General features: G+C 50.8%; 3 protein-coding genes across 3 annotated transcripts in view; 2 read left to right on the forward strand and 1 right to left on the reverse strand.

Moving 5' to 3' along the window:
• Positions 1 to 1,267: 1,267 nt before the first annotated feature.
• LOC146751141 (guanine nucleotide-binding protein G(I)/G(S)/G(O) subunit gamma-3-like) lies at positions 1,268 to 6,819 on the reverse strand. The gene is made up of 3 exons (XM_085535495.1): positions 6,781 to 6,819; positions 3,931 to 4,033; positions 1,268 to 2,275 (listed from the first exon to the last, which is right to left on the reverse strand). The coding sequence occupies exons 2-3, from the start codon at positions 4,027 to 4,029 to the stop codon at positions 2,147 to 2,149; spliced, it is 228 nt and encodes a 75-aa protein (XP_085391621.1). The 5' UTR covers positions 4,030 to 4,033; positions 6,781 to 6,819; the 3' UTR covers positions 1,268 to 2,146.
• A 381-nt stretch (positions 6,820 to 7,200) lies between these two features.
• Positions 7,201 to 22,519, forward strand: BSCL2 (BSCL2 lipid droplet biogenesis associated, seipin). The gene is given in 8 exon segments (XM_085535493.1): positions 7,201 to 7,373; positions 13,742 to 13,948; positions 14,508 to 14,589; positions 15,432 to 15,572; positions 18,689 to 18,772; positions 18,774 to 18,824; positions 21,394 to 21,491; positions 22,348 to 22,519. Coding segments are annotated over 8 exon segments (918 nt in total). The 5' UTR covers positions 7,201 to 7,275; the 3' UTR covers positions 22,505 to 22,519.
• A 198-nt stretch (positions 22,520 to 22,717) lies between these two features.
• SART1 (spliceosome associated factor 1, recruiter of U4/U6.U5 tri-snRNP) overlaps positions 22,718 to 22,910 on the forward strand; it is a 32,869-nt gene continuing 32,676 nt past the window's right edge. Inside the window, 1 exon segment of the mRNA XM_085535504.1 lies at positions 22,718 to 22,721. Within this exon segment, the coding sequence (XP_085391630.1) occupies positions 22,718 to 22,721 (4 nt within the window).

Genomic DNA, 22,910 nt, shown 5'->3' on the forward strand with positions numbered 1-22,910 from the left:
CCTATTGACCCTATAGGGACCCCATTGATCCTATAGGTCCTATGGGGTCACATATGGAGCCTATAGGGACCCCATTGATCCTATAGGTCCTATGGGGTCACATATGGAGCCTATAGGGACCCTATTGATCCTATAGGTCCTATGGGATCCTATTGAGCCTATAGGGGCCCCGTTGATCCTATAGGTCCTATGGGATCCTATATGGAGCCTATTGGGACCCCATTGATCCTATAGAGATCCTATTGATCCTATAGAGATCCTATTGACCCTATAGGGACACTATTGATCCCATAGAGATCCTATTGACTCTATAGGGACCCCATTGATCCTATAGAGACCCCATTGATCCTATAGAGATCCTATTGACCCTATAGGGACCCCATTGATCCTATAGGTCCTATGGAATCCTATATGGAGCCTATAGGGACTCCATTGATACTATAGAGATTCTATTGATCCTATAGGGACCCTATTGACCCTATAGGGACCCTATTGATCCTATAGAGACCCTATTGACCCTATGGAGACCCCATTGACCCTATAGAGACCCTATTGATCCTATAGAGACCCTATTGATCCTATAGAGATCCTATTGATCCTATAGAGACCCCATTGACCCTATATAGACCCCACTGACCCTATAGGCACCCCAATTGGTTCCCACACTCCCAAGACCCCATAGGGCCCTATAGAGACCCCATAGAGCCCCATAGGGCCCAATAGAGACCCCATAGAGCCCCATAGGGACCCATAGAGCCCCATAGAGACCCCATAGAACCCGATAGAGACCCCATAGAGCCCCATAGGGACCCACAGAGACCCCATAGTGCCCCATAGAGCCCCATAGAGACCCATAGAGACTCCATAGAGCCCCATAGGGACCCACAGAGACCCCATAGAGCCCCATAGGGACCCACAGAGACCCCATAGTGCCCCATAGAACCCCATAGAGACCCATAGAGACCCCATAGAACCCCATAGAGACCCATAGAGACCCATAGAACCCGATAGAGACCCCATAGAGCCCCATAGGGACCCATAGGGACCCATAGAGCCCCCATAGAACCCGATAGAGACCCCATAGAGCCCCATAGGGACCCACAGAGACCCCATAGAGCCCCATAGGGACCCACAGAGACCCCATAGTGCCCCATAGAACCCCATAGAGACCCATAGAGACCCCATAGAACCCCATAGGGCCCCATAGGGACCCATAGAGACCCCATAGAACCCCATAGAGACCATAGGAACCCACAGAGACCCCACATTGTGATTCTATGAGCAAAGCTTTATTGGTTCCAGTGCCCGAGATGTGGGGCAGCCCCATAAGTGTGGGTCCACCCCACAGATGTAGGTCAGCCCCATAAGTGTGGGTCCACCCCATAAGTGTGTGCCAGCCCCATAAGTGTGGCTCAGCCCCATAATTGTGGGTCACCCCATAAGTGTGAGTCCACCCCATAGATGTGGCTCAGCCCCATAGATGTGAGTCCACCCCATAAGTGTGAGTCCACCCCATAAGTGTGGGTCCACCCCATAAGTGTGTGTCCACCCCATAGATGTGGCTCAGCCCCATAGATGTGAGTCCACCCCATAGATGTGGATCCACCCCATAAGTGTGTGTCCGCCCCATAAGTGTGGATCCACCCCATAAGTGTGGGTCCACCCCATAAGTGTGGGTCCACCCCATAAGTGTGGGTCCACCCCATAAGTAGATCACAGAACCACATCAGACACAGCTCCACATCTATGGCTCAGCCCCATAAGTGTGAATCCACCCCATAGATGTGGCTCAGCCCCATAGATGTGGATCCACCCCATAGATGTGGGTCCACCCCATAAGTGTGGGGCTCAGAGGAGGGCGCAGAACAGCTTCTTGTCTCGGAAGGGGATCTCGGCCCCATAAGTGTGGATCCACCCCATAGATGTGGCTCAGCCCCATAGATGTGGGTCCGCCCCATAGATGTGGGTCCACCCCATAAGTGTGAGTCAGCCCCATAAGTGTGGGTCACCCCATAGATGTGGCTCAGCCCCATAAGTAATAAGTGTGGATCCACCCCATAGATGTGGCTCAGCCCCATAGATGTGGCTCCACCCCATAGATGTGGGTCCACCCCGTAAGTGTGGGGCTGCCCCATAAGTGTGGGGCTCAGAGGAGGGCGCAGAACAGCTTCTTGTCCCTGAATGGATTCTCTGCCGTGGGGACGGGGGCCAGCAGTGGGTCCTCACCCGCGTGGGCCTCACAATAGGACAACAGCTCCGCAGCCGCCTTCGACACCTGCCCCATAGAGACCCCATAGAACCCCATAGAGACCTATAGAACCCCATAGAACCCATAGAGCCCCATAGAGACCCATAGGGACCCATATCCCCCATATAACCCTATATAACCCCATATCCCCCCATATCACAATAGGACAGCAGCTCCGCAGCCGCCTTCGACACCTGCCCCATAGAGACCCCATAGAACCCCATAGAACCCCATAAGGACCCATAGAACCCCATAGAGATCCATAGGGCCCCACAGAACCCTATATAACCCATAAAACCCATAGAACCCCATAGGGACCCATAGGGCCCCATAGAGACTCATAGGGACCCATATCCCCCCATATAACCCTATATAACCCCATATCCCCCCATATCACAGTAGGACAACAGCTCCGCAGCCGCCTTCGACACCTGCCCCATAGAGACCCCATAGAACCCTATATAACCCTATATAACCCCATAGAACCCTATATAATCCATAGAACCCATAGAACCCCATAGGGACCCATAGAGACCCATAGGGACCCACAGAGACCAATATCCCCCCATATAACCCTATATAACCCCATAGAACCCTATATAACCCTATATAACCCCATATTCCCCCATATAAACCTATATAACCCCATATAACCCTATATAACCCCATATAACCCCATATAATCCCATATCCCCCCCCAAATGACCCCATACCCATCCCATATCCCCCCATATAACCCTATATAACCCCATATCCCACACCATATAACCCCATATCCCCCCCTGTATCCCCCATATCCCCCCATATAACCCTATATAACCCCCCATATAACCCCATATAACCCCATATCCCCCCATACAACCCCATATACCCCATATCTCCCCATATCCCCCTATATAACCCCATATCCCCTATATAACCCCATATCCCCCCATATAACCCCATATCCCCCCATACCCCCCATATAACCCCCATATAACCCTATATAACCCCATATCCCCCCCTGTATTCCCCATATCCCCCCATATAACCCTATATTCCCCCATATCCCCCCCATATACCCCATATTCCCCCATATAAACCCATATAACCCCATATCCCCCCATATAACCCCATATCCCCCCCCCATATCCCCCATATAACCCCGTATCCCCCATATCCCCCCATACAACCCTATATAACCCCATATAACCCTATATCCCCTATATAACCCCATAGAATCCCATATCCCCCCATATAACCCCATATCCCCCCCATGTCCCCCCATACAACCCTATATAACCCCATATAACCCTATATCCCCTATATAACCCCACAGAATCCCATATCCCCCCATATAACCCCATATCCCCCCCATATCCCCCCATATCCCCCATATAACCCCATATCCCACCCCATATCCCCCCATATAACCCCATATCCCCCTATATAACCCCATATAACCCCATATCCCCTATATAACCCCATATAACCCCATATCCCCCCATATAACCCCATATAACCCCATATAACCCCATATCCCCCATATAACCCCATATCCCTCCATATCCCCCCATATAACCCCACATCCGCCCATATATCCCCATATAAGCCCATATCCCCCTCTCATCCCCCCCGTATCCCCCATATAACCCCATATCCCCCCATATAACCCCATATCCCCCCATATAACCCCATATAACCTTGGTTCTCCCCATGGCCGCCTCCATCCTCAGCTGCTCCACCATCCTCCTGGCCTGCCCCACACTCAGGGCCCCCCCGGGGGCAGCGTCGCCCTTCATGGCCCTATAGGGGAAAATAGGGGGGGGGATATAGGGCTGAGACCCCAAACCTCAAAAAACCCCAAAACTGGACCCAAAAAGCCCCAAATCTGACCCAAATTTGACCCCAAAAAACCCAAATCTGCCCTAAAACCCCAAATCTGGACTCCAAAAACCCCAAATCTGGACCCAAAAAACCCCAAATCTGACTCAAAAAACCCCAAATCTGACCCAATTTGGACCCAAAAACCCCAAATCTGGACCCAAAAACCCCAAATCTGTGCCAAAACCCCCCAAATCTGACCCAATTTGGACCAAAAAAACCCCAAATTTGACCCAATTTGGACCCAAAAAACCCAAATCTGGACCCAAAAAACCCCAAATATGATCCATAAAACCCCAAATCTGACCCAAAATGGACCAAAAAATCCCAAATCTGGACCCAAAAAACCCCAAATTGGACCACAAAAAACCCCAAATCTGACCCAATTTGGACCAAAAAAACCCCAAATCTGGACCCAAAAACCCCAAATCTGACCCAATTTGGACCAAAAAAACCCCAAATTTGACCCATTTTGGACCCAAAAGCCCCAAATCTGACCCGAAAAACCCCAAATATGATCCAAATTGGAGCCAAAAAACCCCAAATCTGACCCAAAATGGACCCCAAAAAACCCAAATCGAACCCAAAAAGCCCCAAATCTGGACCCAAATTGGACCCCAAAACCCCAAATCTGACCCCAAAAACCCCAAATCTGGACCCAAAAAGCCCCAAATCTGACCCAATTTGGACCCAAAAACCCCAAATCTGACCCAAAAAAACCCCAAATCTGACCCAAATTGGACCCAAAAAGCCCCAAATCTGACTCAAAAAACCCCAAATCTGCCCCAATTTGGACCCATAAACCCCAAATCTGTGCCAAAAACCCCAAATCTGTGCCAAAAACCCCCAAATCTGACCCAATTTGGACCAAAAAACCCCCAAATTTGACCCAATTTGGACCCAAAAAACCCAAATCTGGACCCAAAAAACCCCAAATCTGACCCAAAATGGACCAAAAAATCCCAAATTTGACCCAAATTGGACCCAATAAACCCCACATCTGGACCCAAAAACCCCAAACATGATCCAAAAAACCCCAAATCTGACCCAAAATGGACCAAAAAATCCCAAATCTGGACCCAAAAAACCCCAAATTGGACCCCAAAAAACCCCAAATCTGACCCAATTTGGACCAAAAAAACCCCAAATTTGACCCATTTTGGACCCAAAAGCCCCAAATCTGACCCAAAAAACCCCAAATATGATCCAAATTGGACCCAAAAAACCCCAAATCTGACCCAAAAAGCCCCAGATTTGCCCCAAATTGGCCATAAAAAACCCCAAATCTGACCCAAAAACCCTAAATCTGGACCCCAAAAGCCCCAAATCTGACCCAAAATGGACCCCAAAAAACCCAAATCTGGACCCAAAAAAACCCCAAATATGATCCAAAATACCCCAAATCTGACCCAAAAAACCCTAAATCTGACCCAATTTGACCCCAAAAACCCCAAATCTGGACCCAAAAAACCCCAAATCTGTGCCCAAAAACCCCAAATCTGACCCGAAAAACCCCAAATCTGACCCGAAAAACCCCAAATCTGACCCAATTTGACCCCAAAAACCCCAAATTTGACCCAAATTGGAGCCTAAAAAACCCCAAATTGGACCCCAAAACCCCAAATCTGGACCAAAAAACCCCAAATCTGCCCCAAAAAACACCAAATCTGCCCCAAACTGGACCCCAAAAAACCCAAATCTGACCCAAAAAGCCCCAAATCTGACCCTAAGTGGACTCAAAAACCCCAAATTGGACCCAAAAAAACCCCAAATATGATCCAAAAAACCCCAAATCTGACCCCAAAAGCCCCAAATCTGACCCAAATTGGACCCCAAAACCCCAAATCTGACCCGAAAAACCCCAAATCTGACCCAATTTGACCCAAAAACCCCAAAACTGACCCAAAATTGGACCCAAAAACCCCAAATGTGGACCCAAAAAAACCCAAATTGGACCCAAAAACCCCAAATCTGGACCCAAAAAGCCCCAAATTGGACCCAAAAAAACCGCAAATATGATCAAATAAACCCCAAATCTGGACCCAAATTGGACCCAAAAAGCCCCAAATTTGCCCCAAATTGGACCCTAAAAACCCCAAATCTGACCCAAAAAAACCCAAATCTGACCCAATTTGACCCCAAAAAAACCCCAAATATGATCCAAAAAGCCCCAAATCTGACCCAAATTGGACCCAAAAACCCCAAATCTGGACCCAAAAAGCCCCTAAAAACCCTAAATCCGCCCCAAATCCGCTGCCAAAAACATCAATTTTCACCCCAAAAACCCCCAAATCTGACCCAAAAAACCCCAAATCTGGACCCAAATTGGACCCAAAAAACCCCATTTTGGCCCCCAAAAACCCCAAATCTGACCCAAAAACCCCAAAATTTGCCCCAAATTGGACCCAAAAACCCCTAAATCCGCCCCAAACCCGCTGCCAAAAACATCAATTTTCACCCCCAAAACCCCCAAATCTGCCCCATTCACCCCCAAAAACCCCATAACTTTACGCTCATCTCCCACCCCCAAAATCCCACATTTTGACCCCAAACCAACACCCCCAAAATCGTCGTTTTCTCCTCTTTCTCCCCGATCCCAAAAATACCCCAAAAATTGCCCAAAATCGCTTAAAATCACCCCAAAATCCCCCCCCCCCCCCCCCCCAAACCTCCTCGCGTTGCCGCAGCGATCCGGGCGGGGAGGGGGCGTGGCTTAAGAAAGGGGGCGGGGCTTAAGGCCGCAGTGGGCGGGGCTTCATGCGGCACTGGACCGGAAGGGGCGGAGTAAAGGGCGGAAGTTGATGAAGGCATAAAGATGGCGGAGCTTAAAGGGCGGAAGTTGGTTGAAGGGGCGGGGTTAAGGGCGGAAGTTGGTGAAGACAGGAAGTGGGGGGGTTAAGGGCGGAAGTTGGTTGGTGGTGAGTGGAAAGGGGCGGGGCTTGAGGCGGAAGTAGAGGGGGAAAAGAGGTGGACCCCAAAAAACCCAAATCTGGACCCAAAAAGCCCCAAAATTGGACCCAAAAAACGACAATTTGACCCGAAAAATTCCAAATCTGCCCCAATTTGGCCCCAAAAGCCTCAAATTTGCCCCAATTTGACACCAAAAAACCCCAAATCTGACCCAAAAAAGTCCTGCGTGTAAGGGCGGAAGTGGATGTATAAAGATGGCGGAAGTGGCGTCAGCGCTGGGCGGAAAAGGCGGGGTTAAAACCGGAAGGGGCGGGGCTAAAGGACCCGAGGAGGAGGAAGCCGGCAGAGCGAGGTGATGGGGGGGGGGGGGTCGTTTTTGGGGTGAATTTAACCGATTTTGGGCAATTTTGGGGGTATTTTTGGGATCGGGGAGAAAGAGGAGAAAATGACGATTTTGGGGGTGTTGGTTTGGGGTCAAAATGATGGATTTTGGGGGCGGGAGATGAGCGTAAAGTTGGGGGTTTTTTGGGTCCAACTTGGGTCAGATTTGGGGTTTTTAGGGTGAAAATTGATGTTTTTGGCAGCGGGTTTGGGGCAGATTTAGGGGTTTTAGGGCAAATTTGGGGCAGATTTGGGGCTTTTTTGGGGTAATTTGGGGCTTTTTTGGGGCTTTTTGGGTCAGATTTGGGGTTTTTGGGTCCAATTTGGGGTAGATTTGGGGGTTTTGGGGGGTCCAAATGGGCTTTTTTGGGTCAGATTTGGGGTTTTTGGGGTGAAAATTGATGTTTTTGGCAGCGGATTTGGGGCGGATTTTGGGGTTTTAGGGCAAATTTGGGGCAGATTTGGGGTTTTGGTGTCAGATTTGGGGCTTTTTGGGTCAGATTTGGGGTTTTTTGGGTCCAACTTGGGTGAGATTTGGGGTTTTTAGGGTGAAAATGGTTGTTTTTGGCAGCGGGTTTGGGGCAGATTTAGGGGTTTTAGGGCAAATTTGGGGCAGATTTGGGGCTTTTTTGGGGTAATTTGGGGCTTTTTGGGGGCTTTTTGGGTCAGATTTGGGGGTTTTTGGGTCCAATTTGGGGTAGATTTGGGGGTTTTGGGGGGTCAAAATGGGTTTTTTTGGGTCAGATTTGGGGTTTTTGGGGTGAAAATTGATGTTTTTGGCAGCGGGTTTGGGGCAGATTTAGGGGTTTTAGGGCAAATTTGGGGCAGATTTGGGGCTTTTTTGGGGTAATGTGGGGCTTTTTTGGGGCTTTTTGGGTCAGATTTGGGGGTTTTGGGGTCCAATTTGGGGTAGATTTGGGGGTTTTGGGGGGTCAAAATGGGTTTTTTTGGGTCAGATTTGGGTTTTTTTGGGGTGAAAATTGATGTATTTGACGGCGGATTTGGGGCAGATTGAGGGGTTTTAGGGGCAAATCTGGGGCAGATTTGGGGTTTTGGGGTCAAAATGGGGTTTTTTTGGGTCCAATTTGGGTCAGATTTGGTGGTTTTGGGGTGAAAATTGATGTTTTTGGCAGCGGATTTAGGGGTTTTTGGGTCCAATTTGGGGCGGATTTAGGGCTTTTTTGGGGTAATTTGGGGCTTTTTTGGGGCTTTTTGGGTCAGATTTGGGGGTTTTTGGGTCCAATTTGGGGTAGATTTGGGGGTTTTGGGGGGTCAAAATGGGTTTTTTTGGGTCAGATTTGGGGTTTTTTGGGGTGAAAATCGATGTTTTTGGCAGCGGATTTGGGGCGGATTTAGGGGTTTTAGGGCAAATTTGGGGCAGATTTGGGGTTTTGGTGTCAGATTTGGGGCTTTTTGGGTCAGATTTGGGGTTTTTTGGGTCCAACTTGGGTGAGATTTGGGGTTTTTAGGGTGAAAATGGTTGTTTTTGGCAGCGGGTTTGGGGCAGATTTAGGGGTTTTAGGGCAAATTTGGGGCAGATTTGGGGCTTTTTTGGGGTAATTTGGGGCTTTTTTGGGGCTTTTTGGGTCAGATTTGGGGGTTTTTGGGTCCAATTTGGGGTAGATTTGGGGGTTTTGGGGGGTCAAAATGGGTTTTTTTGGGTCAGATTTGGGGTTTTTGGGGTGAAAATTGATGTTTTTGGCAGCGGATTTGGGGCAGATTTAGGGGTTTTAGGGCAAATTTGGGGCAGATTTGGGGTTTTGGTGTCAGATTTGGGGCTTTTTGGGTCCAACTTGGGTGAGATTTGGGGTTTTTAGGGTGAAAATGGTTGTTTTTGGCAGCGGGTTTGGGGCAGATTTAGGGGTTTTAGGGCAAATTTGGGGCAGATTTGGGGCTTTTTTGGGGTAATTTGGGGCTTATTTGGGGCTTTTTGGGTCAGATTTGGGGGTTTTTGGGTCCAATTTGGGGTAGATTTGGGGGTTTTGGGGGGTGAAAATGGGTTTTTTTGGGTCAGATTTGGGGTTTTTGGGGTGAAAATTGATGTTTTTGGCAGCGGGTTTGGGGTAAATTTGGGGTTTTAGGGCAAATTTGGGGCAGATTTGGGGTTTTGGGGTCAGATTTGGGGCTTTTTGGGTCAGATTTGGGGTTTTTTGGGTCCAACTTGGGTGAGATTTGGGGTTTTTAGGGTGAAAATTGTTGTTTTTGGCAGCGGGTTTGGGGCAGATTTAGGGGTTTTAGGGCAAATTTGGGGCAGATTTGGGGCTTTTTTGGGGTAATTTGGGGCTTTTTTGGGGCTTTTTGGGTCAGATTTGGGGGTTTTTGGGTCCAATTTGGGGTAGATTTGGGGGTTTTGGGGGGTGAAAATGGGTTTTTTTGGGTCAGATTTGGGATTTTTTGGGGTGAAAATTGATGTATTTGACGGCGGATTTGGGGCAGATTTTGGGGTTTTAGGGCAAATCTGGGGCAGATTTGGGGTTTTTTGGGTCAGATTTGGGGGTTTTGGGGTGAAAATTGATGTTTTTGGCAGCGGGTTTAGGGTAAATTTGGGGTTTTAGGGCAAATTTGGGGCAGATTTGGGGGTTTTTGGCTTTAATTTGGGGTAGATTTGGGGGTTTGGGGGTCAAAATGGGGTTTTTTGGGTCCAACTTGGGTCAGATTTGGGGTTTTTAGGGTGGAAATTGATGTTTTTGGCAGCGGATTTGGGGCGGATTTAGGGGTTTTAGGGCAAATTTGGGGCAGATTTAGGGCTTTTTTGGGGTAATTTGGGGCTTTTTTGGGGCTTTTTGGGTCAGATTTGGGGTTTTTTGGGTCCAATTTGGGGTAGATTTGGGGGTTTTGGGGGGTCAAAATGGGTTTTTTTGGGTCAGATTTGGGGTTTTTGGGGTGAAAATTGATGTTTTTGGCAGCGGATTTGGGGCGGATTTGGGGGTTTTAGGGCAAATTTGGGGCAGATTTGGGGTTTTGGTGTCAGATTTGGGGCTTTTTGGGTCAGATTTGGGGTTTTTTGGGTCCAACTTGGGTGAGATTTGGTGTTTTTAGGGTGAAAATTGATGTTTTTGGCAGCGGGTTTGGGGTAAATTTGGGGTTTTAGGGCAAATTTGGGGCAGATTTGGGGGTTTTTGGCTTTAATTTGGGGTAGATTTGGGGGTTTGGGGGTCAAAATGGGGTTTTTTGGGTCCAACTTGGGTGAGATTTGGGGTTTTTTGGGTGAAAATTGATGTTTTTGGCAGCGGATTTGGGGCAGATTTAGGGGTTTTAGGGCAAATTTGGGGCAGATTTGGGGCTTTTTTGGGGTAATTTGGGGCTTTTTTGGGGCTTTTTGGGTCAGATTTGGGGTTTTTTGGGTCCAATTTGGGGTAGATTTGGGGGTTTTGGGGGGTCAAAATGGGTTTTTTTGGGTCAGATTTGGGGTTTTTTGGGTGAAAATGGTTGTTTTTGGCAGCGGGTTTGGGGCAGATTTAGGGGTTTTAGGGCAAATTTGGGGCAGATTTGGGGCTTTTTTGGGGTAATTTGGGGCTTTTTGGTGGCTTTTTGGGTCAGATTTGGGGGTTTTTGGGTCCAATTTGGGGTAGATTTGGGGGTTTTGGGGGGTGAAAATGGGGTTTTTTGGGTCAGATTTGGGGTTTTTTGGGGTGAAAATTGATGTATTTGACGGCGGATTTGGGGCAGATTGAGGGGTTTTAGGGGCAAATCTGGGGCAGATTTGGGGTTTTTTGGGTCAGATTTGGGGGTTTTGGGGTGAATATTGATGTTTTTGGCAGCTGGTTTGGGGTAAATTTGGGGTTTTAGGGCAAATTTGGGGCAGATTTGGGGGTTTTTGGCTTTAATTTGGGGTAGATTTGGGGGTTTGGGGGTCAAAATGGGGATTTTTGGGTCCAATTTGGGTCAGATTTGGGGTTTTTTGGGGTGAAAATGGTTGTTTTTGGCAGCGGGTTTGGGGCAGATTGAGGGGTTTTAGGGCAAATTTGGGGCAGATTTGGGGCTTTTTTGGGGTAATTTGGGGCTTTTTTGGGCTTTTTGGGTCAGATTTGGGGGTTTTTGGGTCCAATTTGGGGTAGATTTGGGGGTTTTGGGGGGTGAAAATGGGTTTTTTTGGGCCAGATTTGGGGTTTTTGGGGTGAAAATTGATGTTTTTGGCAGCGGGTTTGGGGCGGATTTGGGGGTTTTAGGGCAAATTTGGGGCAGATTTGGGGCTTTTTTGGGGTAATTTGGGGCTTTTTTGGGGCTTTTTGGGGCAGATTTGGGGGTTTTTGGGTCCAATTTGGGGGAGATTTGGGGGTTTTGGGGGGTGAAAATGGGTTTTTTTGGGTCAGATTTGGGGTTTTTTGGGGTGAAAATTGATGTATTTGACGGCGGATTTGGGGCAGATTGAGGGGTCTTAGGGGCAAATCTGGGGCAGATTTGGGGTTTTTTGGGTCAGATTTGGGGGTTTTGGGGTGAAAATTGATGTTTTTGGCAGCTGGTTTGGGGTAAATTTGGGGTTTTAGGGCAAATTTGGGGCAGATTTGGGGGTTTTTGGCTTTAATTTGGGGTAGATTTGGGGGTTTGGGGGTCAAAATGGGGTTTTTTGGGTCCAATTTGGGGTAGATTTGGGGGTTTGGGGGTCAAAATGGGTTTTTTGGGTCCAACTTGGGTGAGATTTGGGGTTTTTTGGGTGAAAATTGATGTTTTTGGCAGCGGATTTGGGGCGGATTTAGGGGTTTTAGGGCAAATTTGGGGCGGATTTCGGGCTTTTTTGAGGCCAATTTGGGGCAGATTTGGGGTTTTAGGGACAGATTTGGGGTTATTTGGGTCTTTTTGGGTCAGATTTGGGGTTTTGGGGGGAAAGTTGGGGCAGATTTTGGGTTTTTTGGGTCAGATTTTGGGGTTTTGGGACAATATGGGGCAGATTTGGGGGTTTTCGGGTCTAGATTTGGGATTTTTGGGTCAAATTGGGGCAGATTTGGGGTTTTGGGGGAAAATTTAGGGTGTATTTGGGGTTTTTGGGGTCCAATTTGGGGCAAAATTGGGATTTTTTGGGTCTTTTTGGTCACAAATTTAGGTCAGATTTGGGGTTTTTTGGGTCAGATTTTGGGGTTTTGGGGGCAATTTTGGGTTTTTTAGGTCCATTTTGGGGCAGATTTGGGACTTCTGGGTTTTTTGGGGCAGATTTGGGGCTTTTTGGGTCTAGATTGGGGGTTTTAGGGTTCAATTTGGGGTAGATTTGGGTTTTTTGGGGTCAGATTTGGGGTTTTTAGGGTCCAAATTTGGGTCAGATTTGGGGGTTTGGGGTCCTTCCTGTCCCACCACTTCCGGCTTGGGGCCTACCACTTCCTGTTTCACCACTTCCACTTCCTGTTTCACCACTTCCTGTTTCCCTACTTCCGATCTCACCACTTCCTGTTTCACCACTTTTTGCTTCCCTACTTCCTGTTTCACCACTTCCACTTCCTGTTTCACCACTTCCTGTCCCCCCACTTCCTGTTTTCCCACTTTCACTTTCACTTTCCCCACTTCCACTTCCTGTTTCACCACTTCCACTTCCTGTTTCACCACTTCCACTTCCTGTTTCACCATTTCCTGTCCCCCTACTTCCTGTCTCACCACTTTCACTTTCAGTTTCCCCACTTCCACTTCCTGTTTCGCCATTCTACTTCCTTTTTCACCACTTCCACTTCCTGTTTCCCCACTTTCACTTTCCCCACTTCCACTTCCTGTTTCACCACTTCCACTTCCTGTTTCACCACTTCCACTTCCTGTTTCACCATTCCACTTCCTGTTTCCCCACTTTCACTTCCTGTTTCCCCACTTTCACTTCCTGTTTCCCCACTTTCACTTCCTGTTTCACCACTTCTACTTCCTGTTTCACCACTTCCACTTCCTGTTTCCCCACTTCCACTTCCTGTTTCCCCACTTCCACTTCCTGTTTCACCATTCCACTTCCTTTCTCACCACTTCCTGTCCCCCTACTTCCTGTTTCACCACTTCCTGTCCCCCCACTTCCTGTTTTCCCACTTTCACTTTCACTTTCCCCACTTCTACTTCCTGTTTCACCACTTCCACTTCCTGTTTCACCACTTCCTGTTTCACCACTTCCTGTTTCCCTACTTCCTGTTTCACCACTTCCACTTCCTGTTTCACCATTCCACTTCCTGTCTCCCCACTTTCACTTTCAGTTTCCCCACTTCCACTTCCTGTTTTGCCATTCTACTTCCTGTTTCACCACTTCCGCTCTCCCCACTTCCTGTCCCCGTACTTCCTGTTTCACCACTTCCACTTCCTGTTTCACCATTCCACTTCCTGTTTCCCCACTTTCACTTTCACTTTCCCCACTTCCACTTCCCGTTTCATCTCTTCCAGGCCCGTTTCCTCCCCCCCGATGCTCCCATTGGACCCCCCATGGCCTCGCGTTGTCCTGTTGTGGTTCCGTCGCTGTTCGATCCGTTTGGCTCTTTTTGGTGCCGGTTCCGTTCTGTTGTTATGGGCCGCAGCCTTCGCTTATGGGGTTTTCTATTTCCTCACCGTCCCGGCTACGGGATTAGTGGCTCCCGTTCATTTCCGGTTCCGGTAAGTGGGAAATTACTTCCGGGTTTGGGATATGGGGCAGTTATGGGGCAGTTATGGGGTGCTATGGGGCAGTTATGGGGGGGATATGGGGCAGATATGGGGTGGGGAGGCTGTTATGGGGGGATATGGGGCAGTTATGGGGTGCTATGGGGCAGTTATGGGGGGGATATGGGGAAGTTATGGGGTGGGGAGGCTGTTATGGGGGGATATGGGGCAGTTATGGGGGGATATGGGGCAGTTATGGGGGGGATGTGGGGCAGTTATGGGGTAGGGGGGCAGTTATGGGGGGGTTATGGAGGGTTGGGGGGGGATATGGGGAAGTTATGGGGTGGGGGGGCTGTTATGGGGGACTATGCGGCAGTTATGGATTGGATGGGGGGATATGGGGGTTTATGGGGTCTATGGGGCTGTTATGGGATGGGTGGGAGGATCTGAGGCCATAGGGAGGTTATGGGGCAGTTATGGGGGGGATATGGGGTCTATGGGGCTGTTATGGGGGGTATAAGGGGGTTCTGGGGTTCTCTATGGGGCAGCCCCATAAGTGTGTCCCCCCCCCCAGCACCGACTGCTCCCCACGTGGGGCTGAGCTCTGCTCCTTCCCCACCGCCAACGTCAGCCTGATGGGGCCCGAGCGGCAGCGGGTAAGGGAGGGCTATGGGGTCGCTATGGGGTGGCTATGGGGTAATGGGGTGGGTTATGGGGTGGGGGTATGGGGGGGCTGTGGGGCACAGGGGTGTGGGGTGGGTTATGGGGTGGGGTTATGGGGTGGGGTTATGGGGGGGCTGTGGGGCACAGGGGTGTGGGGTGGGTTATGGGGTGGGGTTATGGGGTGGGGTTATGGGGTGGCTGTGGGGCACAGGGGAGTGGGGTGGGTTATGGGGTGGGGTTATGGGGGGGCTGTGGGGCACAGGGGTGGGGTTATGGGGTGGGTTATGGGGTGGCTATGGGGTAATGGGGTTATGGGGTGGGTTATGGGGTGTGTTATGGGGTAATGGGGTAGGAGAGGGGTGGGTTATGGGGTTGGTTATGGGGTAATGGGGTGGGTTATGGAGTAATGGGGTTATGGGGTGTGTTATGGGGTGGCTATGGGGTAATGGGGTTATGGGGTGGGTTATGGGGTGGCTGTGGGTTATGGGGTGGTTTATGGGGTTATGGGGTGGGTTATGGGGTAATGGGGTTATGGGGTAATGGGGTTATGGGGCGGCTATGGGATTATTGGGTGGGTTATGGGGTGGCTATAGGGTGGGCTATGGGGTTATGGGGTGGGCTATGGGGTAGCTGTGGGGTTATGGGGTGGCTATGGGGTGGGCTATGGGGTTATGGGGTGGGCTATAGGGTGGGCTATGGGGTTATGGGGTGGCTATGGGGTGGGCTATGGGGTTATGGGGTGGCTATGGGGTAATGGGGTTATGGGGTGGCTATAGGGTGGGCTATGGGGTTATGGGGTTGCTATGGGGCCTGCTGGCCCTATAACCCGTTGCAGGCGCTGTCCCCGGGCCAGCTGTACCGCGTGGCTCTGGATCTGGAGCTGCCGGAATCACCAACAAACAGGAACACGGGGATGTTCCTCATCGGGGTCACGTGGAGAACAACAAAGGGAGACAGAGAACATGGGGCCAGGACAGTGAGTATATGGGGATATCCTATAGAATGGCATATAGGGCCATATGGAACACAATGGGATCCAATGGGACTCACTCAATGGGATCCAATGGGATCCAATGGGAGACAGTGGGATCCAATGGGACTCAATGAGACTCAATGAGACACAATGGAACTCAATGGGACTCAATGGGACTCAATGGGATGCAATGGGACACAATGGGAGACAATGGGACACAATGGGATCCAATGGGACTCAATGGGACACAATGGGACTCAATGGGGCACAATGGGACTCAATGGGACTCAATGGGATCCAATGGGACTCAATGGGATCCAATGGGACTCAATGGGATGCAATGGGACACAATGGGACACAATGGGATGCAATGGGACTCAATGGGACACAATGGGATGCAATGGGACTCAATGGGACACAATGGGACTCAATGGGACTCAATGGGACTCAATGGGATCCAATGGGACTCAATGGGACACAATGGGATCCAATGGGACTCACTCAATGGGATCCAATGGGATCCAATGGGAGACAGTGGGATCCAATGGGACTCAATGAGACTCAATGAGACACAATGGAACTCAATGGGACTCAATGGGACTCAATGGGATGCAATGGGACACAATGGGAGACAATGGGACACAATGGGATCCAATGGGACTCAGTGGGACACAATGGGACTCAATGGGAGACAATGGGACACAATGGGACTCAATGGGAGACAATGGGACACAATGGGAGACAATGGGACTCAATGGGACACAATGGGACTCAATGGGATCCAATGGGACTCAATGGGACTCAATGGGAGACAATGGGACACAATGGGAGACAATGGGACTCAATGGGACACAATGGGACTCAATGGGATTCAATGGGATCCAATGGGATTCAATGGGACTCAATGGGACTCAATGGGACTCAATGGGGCACAATGGGACTCAATGGGAGACAATGGGAGACAATGGGATCCAATGGGACTCAATGGGACACAATGGGACTCAATGGGAAACAATGGGACTCAATGGGATTCAATGGGACTCAATGGGACTCAATGGGAAACAATGGGACTCAATGGGACTCAATGGGACTCAATGGGATGCAATGGGACACAATGGGAGACAATGGGACACAATGGGATCCAATGGGAGACAATGGGACACAATGGGACTCAATGGGATCCAATGGGACTCAATGGGATGCAATGGGACTCAATGGGATGCAATGGGACTCAATGGGATGCAATGGGACTCAATGGGAGACAGTGGGATCCAATGGGACTCAATGGGACACAATGGGATCCAATGGGAGACAATGGGACACAATGGGACTCAATGGGACACAATGGGATCCAATGGGACTCAATGGGACACAATGGGATCCAATGGGACTCAATGGGACTCAATGGGACTCAATGGGACACAATGGGACTCAATGGGACTCAATGGGGCACAATGGGATCCAATGGGATTCAATGGGACTCAATGGGACTCAATGGGACTCAATGGGGCACAATGGGACTCAATGGGATCCAATGGGACACAATGGGAGACAATGGGAAACAATGGGATCCAATGGGACACAATGGGACTCAATGGGATCCAATGGGACTCAATGGGATCCAATGGGACACAATGGGACTCAATGGGATCCAATGGGACTCAATGGGATCCAATGGGACTCAGTGGGACACAATGGGACTCAATGGGACACAATGGGATCCAATGGGACACAATGGGATCCAATGGGATTCAATGGGATCCAATGGGACACAATGGGACACAATGGGACTCCATAATAGTAATAATGCTCCCTATAATCCCCTCTTCTGACCCCATACCTCCCTATATCCCCCTATAACATCCCTATACCCCCTTTATCTCCCCATGTCCCCACCCCATACCCCCCCTATACCCCCTATATCTCTCCATATACCCCCCATACCCCACTATACCCCCTATATCTCCCCATATCCCCCCCATATCCCCCTATATCTCCCCATATAACCCCCATACCCCCTTATATCCCCTATATCTCCCCATATTCCCCCTATATCCCCCTATATCTCCCCATATCCCCCCCATACCCCCCTATACACCCTATATCCCCCCATATCCCCCTATATCTCCCCATATCCCCCCATATCCCCCTATAACCCCCATATCCCCTATAACCCCCCCCATACCCCCCCATAACCTCCTATACCCCCCATATCCCCTATAACCCACCCCATAACCCCCTATAACCCCCATATCCCCCTATATCCCCCCATATCACCCTATATCCCCTATATCTCCCCATATCCCCCTATATCCCCTATATCTCCCCATATCCCCCTATATCCCCTATATCTCCCCATATCCCCCCCGTAGCCCCCTATACTCCCTATATCCCCCCATATCCCCCCTATACCCCCCTATACCCCCTATATCTCCCCATATCCCCCTATACCCCCTATATTTCCCCATATACCCCCCATATCCCCCTATATCTCCCCATATCCCCCCCCATATCCCCCTATATCTCCTGTATTTCCCCATATACCCCCCATACCCCCCTATATCTCCCCATATACCCCCCATTTCCCCTTTATCTCCCCATGTCTCCCCCCCATACCCCCCTATACCCCCTATATCTCCCCATATCCCCCCCATATCCCCCTATATCCCCTATATCTCCCCATATCCCCCTATATCCTCCATATCCCCCCCATATCCCCCTATATCTCCCCATATCCCTCTATATCCCCTATATCCCCCCATATCCCCCCCATACCCCCTTATATCCCCTATATCTCCCCATATACCCCCTATATCCCCCTGTATCTCCCCATATCCCCCTCATAGCTCCCCATATCCCCCCTATATCCCCCCATATCCCCCTATAACCCCTATATCCCCCCCATACCCCCCTATACTCCCTATATTTCCCCATATATCCCCTATATCTCCCCATATCCCCCCCATACCCCCCTATAACCCCCATATCCCCTATAACCCCCCCCATACCCCCCTATAACCCTCATATCCCCTATAACCCACCCCATATCCCCCCCATATCCCCCCTATGACCCCCATATCCCCTATAACCCCCCCCATAACCCCATATCCCCCCCCCAGGCGATGCTGCGTTACCGCTCTGCGGTGCTTCGTGCCCTGGAGGCGCTGCTGCTCTCGGGGCTGTTCCTGGTCGGGGCCACGGAGGCAGAAACAGCTGCTGGAAGTGGAGCTCAATGATGGGTACAGGGAGGATCCGGTGAGATATGGGGGGATATGGGGGGGATAAAGGGGGATATGGGGAGATATGGGGGGATATGGGGGTTATATGGGGGGATATGGGGTTGAAAGGGGGGTTTATGGGGAGATATGGGGGATATATGGGGGGATATGGGGAGATATGAGGGGATATAGGGGGGATATGGGGAGATATGGGGGGATATGGGGAGATATGGGAGGATATGGGAGGGATATGGGGTTGTAAGGGGGGTATATGGGGAGATATGGGGGGATATGGGGAGATATGGGGGGATATGGGGGGGAATAGGGGGGGTATGTGGGATATAGGGGGAATGTGGGGGTGTATGGGGGGGATATGGGGGATATATGGGGGATATAGGGGAGGATATGGGGGGATATGGGGAGATATGGGGGGATATGGGGAGATATGGGGGGATCTGGGGAGATATGGGGAGATATGGGGGGATATGGGGAGATATGGGGGGATATGGGAGGATATGGGGAGATATGGAGGGATATGGGGGATATGGGGGGATATGGTGGGTATATGGGGAGATATGGGGAGATATGGGGGGATATGGGGAGATGTATGGATATATGGGGAGATATGGGGGGATATGGGGGGTAATGGGGTTGTAAGGGGGGTATATGGGGAGATATGGGGGGAATATGGTGGGTATATGGGGTGTATGTGGGGAAATATGGGGGATATGGGGAGATAAGGGGGGATATGGGGTTATATGGGGGGATATGGGGGGATATGGGGGGGATATGGGGTTGTAAGGGGGGTATATGGGGAGATATGGGGGGATATGGGGAGATATGGGGGGATATAGGGGAGATATGGGGGGATATGGGGGGGATATGGGGTTGTAGGGGGTATATGGGGGGAATATGGGAGATATGGGGGGGTATATGGGGGGATATGGGGGGAATATGGGAGATATGGGGGGAATATGGGGGATATGGGGGGATATAGGGGGAATGTGGGGGTGTATAGGGGGGATATGGGGGGATATGGGGAGATATGGGGGGGATATAGGGGGGGATAGGGAGATGGGGGATATAGGGAGATATGGGGGGATTGGGACATGAATATGGGGGTATATGGGGAAATATGGGGTGCTCCCATTGTTGTCCACTATGAGGCGCTATTGGGCATTGCAGTTCCATTGCCGTCCCATAGGGGGCGCTGTGCTCCCATTATTCCCTATGGGGCATTGCAGTTCCATTGCCGTCCCATAGGGGGCGCTGTGCTCCCATTATTCCCTATGGGGCATTGCAGTTCCATTGCCGTCCCATAGGGGGCGCTGTGCTCCCATTATTCCCTATGGGGCATTGCAGTTCCATTGCCGTCCCATAGGGGGCGCTGTGCTCCCATTATTCCCTATGGGGCATTGCAGTTTCATTGCCGTCCCATAGGGGGCGCTGTGCTCCCATTATTCCCTATGGGGCATTGCAGTTCCATTGCCGTCCCAGAGGGAGCGCTGTGCTCCCATTATTCCCTATGGGGCATTGCAGTTCCATTGCCGTCCCATAGGGGGCGCTGTGCTCCCATTATTCCCTATGGGGCATTGCAGTTCCATTGCCGTCCCATAGGGGGCGCTGTGCTCCCATTATTCCCTATGGGGCATTGCAGTTCCATTGCCGTCCCATAGGGGGCGCTGTGCTCCCATTATTCCCTATGGGGCATTGCAGTTCCATTGCCGTCCCATAGGGGGCGCTGTGCTCCCATTATTCCCTATGGGGCATTGCAGTTCCATTGCCGTCCACTAGGGGGCGCTGTGCTCCCATTATTCCCTATGGGGCGCTGTGCTCCCATTATTCCCTATGGGGCATTGCAGTTCCATTGCCGTCCCATAGGGGGCGCTGTGCTCCCATTATTCCCTATGGGGCATTGCAGTTCCATTGCCGTCCCATAGGGGGCGCTGTGCTCCCATTATTCCCTATGGGGCATTGCAGTTCCATTGCCGTCCCATAGGGGGCGCTGTGCTCCCATTATTCCCTATGGGGCATTGCAGTTCCATTGCCGTCCCATAGGGGGCGCTGTGCTCCCATTATTCCCTATGGGGCATTGCAGTTTCATTGCCGTCCCATAGGGGACGCCGTGCTCCCATTATTCCCTATGGGGCATTGCAGTTCCATTGCCGTCCTATAGGGGGCGCTGTGCTCCCATTATTCCCTATGGGGCATTGCAGTTCCATTGCCGTCCCATAGGGGGCGCTGTGCTCCCATTATTCCCTATGGGGCATTGCAGTTTCATTGCCGTCCCATAGGGGGCGCTGTGCTCCCATTATTCCCTATGGGGCATTGCAGTTTCATTGCCGTCCCATAGGGGGCGCTGTGCTCCCATTATTCCCTATGGGGCATTGCAGTTTCATTGCCGTCCCATAGGGGGCGCTGTGCCCCCATTATTCCCTATGGGGCATTGCAGTTCCATTGCCGTCCCATAGGGGGCGCTGTGCTCCCATTATTCCCTATGGGCCACTGCGATCCCATTGTCCGCTATGGGGCGCTGCTATGGGGCTCTATGGGGCGCTATGGGGCGCTATGGGGTCGCAGTCCCGTTGCTGACATTCCGTTCTCAGTACGCCCCGACGGAGGCGGCCATGTTGGAGATCCGCAGCCGTCGCATTGAGATCTACAGCGCCAGGTTACGGCTGCACGCACGGCTCAGCGGGATCCGGTACGGGGTTATGGGGGGATGGGGACCCATAGGGACACATAGGGACCCATAGAGACCCATAGGGACCCATAGAGACCCATAGGGACCCATAGAGACCCATAGAGAGACATAGGGACCCATAGAGACCCATAGAGAGACATAGGGACCCTTAGGGACCCATAGAGAGACATAGGGACCCATAGAGAGACATAGGGACCCATAGAGACCCATAGAGAGACATAGGGACCCATAGAGACCCATAGAGAGACATAGGGACCCATAGAGAGACATAGGGACCCATAGGGACCCATAGAGACCCATAGAGACCTATAGGGACCCATAGGGACCCATAGAGAGACATAGGGACCCATAGGGACCCATAGAGACCCATAGAGACCTATAGGGACCCATAGGGACCCATAGAGAGACATAGGGACCCATAGAGACCCATAGAGAGACATAGGGACCCATAGAGACCCATAGGGATCCATAGAGACCCCATAGAGACCTATAGGGACCCCATGGGGACCCCATAGAGACCCATAGGGACCCCATAGAACCTCATAGAGACCCGTGGAGACCCATAGGGACCCATAGGGGTCCATAGAGCCCCATAGGCACCCCAAGAACCCCATAGAGGCCCATAGAGACCCATTGATCCCCATAGGGACCCATGGGACCCATAGAGACCTATAGAGCCCCATAGGGACCCCATAGAGACCCACAGAGACCCCCTATGTCCCCATAGAGTCCCACAGAGACCAATAGAGACCTATAGAGCCCCATAGGGACCCCCATATCCCCATAGAGCCCCATAGAGACCCATGGGTCCCATAGAGACCCCATAGAGCCCCCATATCCCCCTATCCCCCCCCAGCTACGTGCTGTACCACTTCCCGCTGACGTCGGCCATGTTGGGCATCGCCACCAACTTCACCGTCATGGCCGCCATCGTCCTGCTCAGCTGCATCCGGGGAGGGGCATTATGGGTAAGGAACAAGGCATTGTGGGTAATTATGGGGCATTGTGGGTAACAATGGGGTGTTATGGGTAATAATGGGGTGTTATGGGTAATAATGGGGCGTTATGGGTAATAATGGGGCATTGTGGGTAATGAATGGGGCATTGTGGGTAATAATGGGGCATTATGGGTAATAATGGGGCGTTATGGGTAATAATGGGGTGTTATGGGTAATAATGGGGTGTTATGGGTAATAATGGGGTGTTATGGGTAATAATGGGGGATTATGGGTAATGAATGGGGCATTGTGGGTAATAATGGGGCATTATGGGTAATAATGGGGCATTGTGTGTAATAATGGGGCGTTATGGGTAATAATGGGGCGTTATGGGTAATAATGGGGTGTTATGGGTAATAATGGGGCATTATGGGTAATAATGGGGCATTATGGGTAATGAATGGGGTATTATGGGTAATAA

The sequence above is a fragment of the Coturnix japonica genome, unplaced genomic scaffold, assembly GCF_054131305.1.
Source record: "Coturnix japonica strain WE unplaced genomic scaffold, WE-NBRP24 Scf128, whole genome shotgun sequence".
Taxonomy (NCBI): domain Eukaryota; kingdom Metazoa; phylum Chordata; class Aves; order Galliformes; family Phasianidae; genus Coturnix; species Coturnix japonica.

Excerpts from the sequence above, each read along its gene's own strand:
- LOC146751141 (XM_085535495.1), bottom strand. The coding sequence starts at position 4,029 with ATGAAGGGCGACGCTGCCCCCGGGGGGGCCCTGAGTGTGGGGCAGGCC. Across the intron at positions 2,276-3,930 it reads CGGCCATGGGGAGAACCAAG|GTGTCGAAGGCGGCTGCGGA; the intron begins GTTATATGGGGT and ends TCTATGGGGCAG.